We start from the raw sequence: 2,360 nt of genomic DNA on the forward strand, positions 1-2,360 counted from the left end.
TTCACGCTTTAAACGCTGCACGCTCATACTCTCTCCCACAATCGATATATTATCCATTGTTGATCTGCACACAGCTGTTGCCACGAACTTCGCACATCACTGTCATGAGACATTCTCGCAAAAAATCACGATTTTAGTAACGCAGTAACGCAGTAACGCAGCGTTCCTACGGGAAAGTAACGGTAATCTAATTACCGTTTTTGCAATAGTAATCCCTTACTTTACTCGTTACTTGAAAAAAGTAATTGGATTACAGTAACGCGTTACTTGTTACTTGTAACGCGTTACTGCCCATCTCTGGCAACAAAACCAGAAAACAGCTCTATTTAAACTACACTAACAAAATGAATCAGAAATTAGTGCATGAGTTTATATTTGCTCTTAAGTTCATAGAGTAAGTATGCTGATTTAAAAGTGTTTTCTATGGAATTAAGCAAAAATATAATCCTAAAAAGAGAAATAAAGTTGGAGGATATTTGATAGAAAGCTTTCAAAAATCTACCAAACAGACCTGGTGGTAAGATTATTTTCTTAGTCATTGTTTCCAAGGTCCTCTTAACAAGTTGTGAAAGCCAGGTTAAGCTCCAGTGAAAAAGCTTTTTATTATTAAAGTCAAAAAACAGAAATCCCAACATCTGCAGGTTGTGGACTGATTGTGATGATCATGCAATGCAGTAATAAATTTCAAGCTATTTGTTGGTTTATGGATTACATTTATGTCAGCGGGAATTTATAGAAGAAAAAAAAGCTATTACAAAGTAAAACCTGCTTTAGAGAAACATGGACAGAGTTGTGCCTTCACGTTAATTAAATTGTAATCGTCACCAATATTTGAGCCTTTAGCATGTAGTGGTTTTGTTTGTTAACCAAGACAACAACCTGGTGAATTAGAAAAAAAATGAAAAGACTGTTCAAACTGTGAAGCAAAAAGTGAGGCTGATTCGTTCATCCTGCCTCATCACTGCTGGTACCCATCAGTGGAACATGAGGCAAAACTAACCTCGGACTGTGTGCATTCATGAAGGGAAATAACCACATCTTCAAAACCTTGACGCAAAAACCTTTCACGTCATGATGCCGGAGTGTCGTCGGATGAAACATCTGATGACACAGGAGAATGAGTGGGATGTGGTAATGGGTGGGAAGGTGGGGATGAAGATGTGTGTCTGTGTGGGTGGGGTAAGGGGGGGGGCAGATGCTGTGACATCATTTTGGCTCTTATATACCCAGGGAATGGAGCCCACTGTGCTTCACATCCCAGCAGCAGAAACTGCTTAAGTGTGTATAGATCTGAAGAAGAAGAACAAGAAAAAACAAAACAGCAGCTTCACTAAATTGTGTCTCCAGCCTCTCTTTGTCTGTGTCTGGCCCCTAACCTTATGGACTAGATTCCTCTTCAGGTGAATTCTTCAGTGTGGGATCGTTTTTTTGTTCTTTTGGGGTATTTCTTTTCAGATTTTTTTGTTCTGATCAAGATGCAGACACAGTTGGCGTGTATGCTTCTCCTCTGTTTAACATGTGGTGCACTTTGTACAGGTAAGCACTGGTGTTCTTTCAACAGGTTTTCTATGTAGAACTTTATGGATTTATTTACAAAACAGGTGCATCATACTGAAATGTTGCATGTGCATAAAAGAAGGAAAAATTACTGCAAATATTTCTGAAAAACCTTGAATGGCAAAGTTGGTTAAACAGGATGGTTTTGAGTTTGGTCCTTTAGATTAAACACTGAAATAACCTGATTTATTCTCTCGGGAAAAATCAAAGAATGGCGTGTGACTTCATGACATAGCTAACTTTTAAACCTCGGTTTATTAAAAAAAATAACTGTATAAGTGAAAATCTTAATTTTGCTCAAGGATTACAGCTTATTTAGGCTACTATAAAACCCCTTTCCCCCTCAAAGATCAATTGCCTCTTCCATTCTTTTAAATCCATGCATAATTTGTGCTTTGTTTAACTGTCAGGGTGCACTGGGACTCAGGCTGATCAATAGTGTCACCTGTTGAAAGCTTAAAAGTGGCCATAGTCACATGTGAATATGGGCTTTTATGACAGTTTCACTTCACCTCTTCCAAACACGGCACAGCAGAAAAAACTATTAATGTAACTATTAATGTAACTTACACTATTGTTCTCATTCTTTGTTTGATCTTATGTTAGGGAAATGAAACTTAATTAGTTTCATTTATTTTACATTAAATGCAGTTTACACTGAACTATTTCCAATACTCAAAATGAGAATGGATTGTTACTAGATGATAGTTACTTTTGGATCAATAACCAAATAAAGGACAACTTTGCATGCGCGCGCATAACACACACACACACACACACACACACACACACACACACACACA

The 2,360-nt window shown here is 37.6% G+C and overlaps 1 protein-coding gene across 1 annotated transcript in view; it reads left to right on the forward strand.

The window, feature by feature from the left end:
• Positions 1–1,436: 1,436 nt before the first annotated feature.
• The window catches only part of nts (neurotensin), a 4,497-nt gene continuing 3,573 nt past the window's right edge, over positions 1,437–2,360 (forward strand). The window contains exon 1 of the mRNA XM_005731551.1: positions 1,437–1,536. Coding sequence (XP_005731608.1) covers positions 1,476–1,536 — 61 coding nt within the window. The 5' untranslated portion in view covers positions 1,437–1,475. The remainder of the gene's footprint in view (positions 1,537–2,360) is intronic.

Source organism: Pundamilia nyererei, unplaced genomic scaffold (genome assembly GCF_000239375.1).
Source record: "Pundamilia nyererei isolate P.nyererei 1_Seehausen unplaced genomic scaffold, PunNye1.0 scaffold00043, whole genome shotgun sequence".
In the NCBI taxonomy this organism is placed as follows: domain Eukaryota; kingdom Metazoa; phylum Chordata; class Actinopteri; order Cichliformes; family Cichlidae; genus Pundamilia; species Pundamilia nyererei.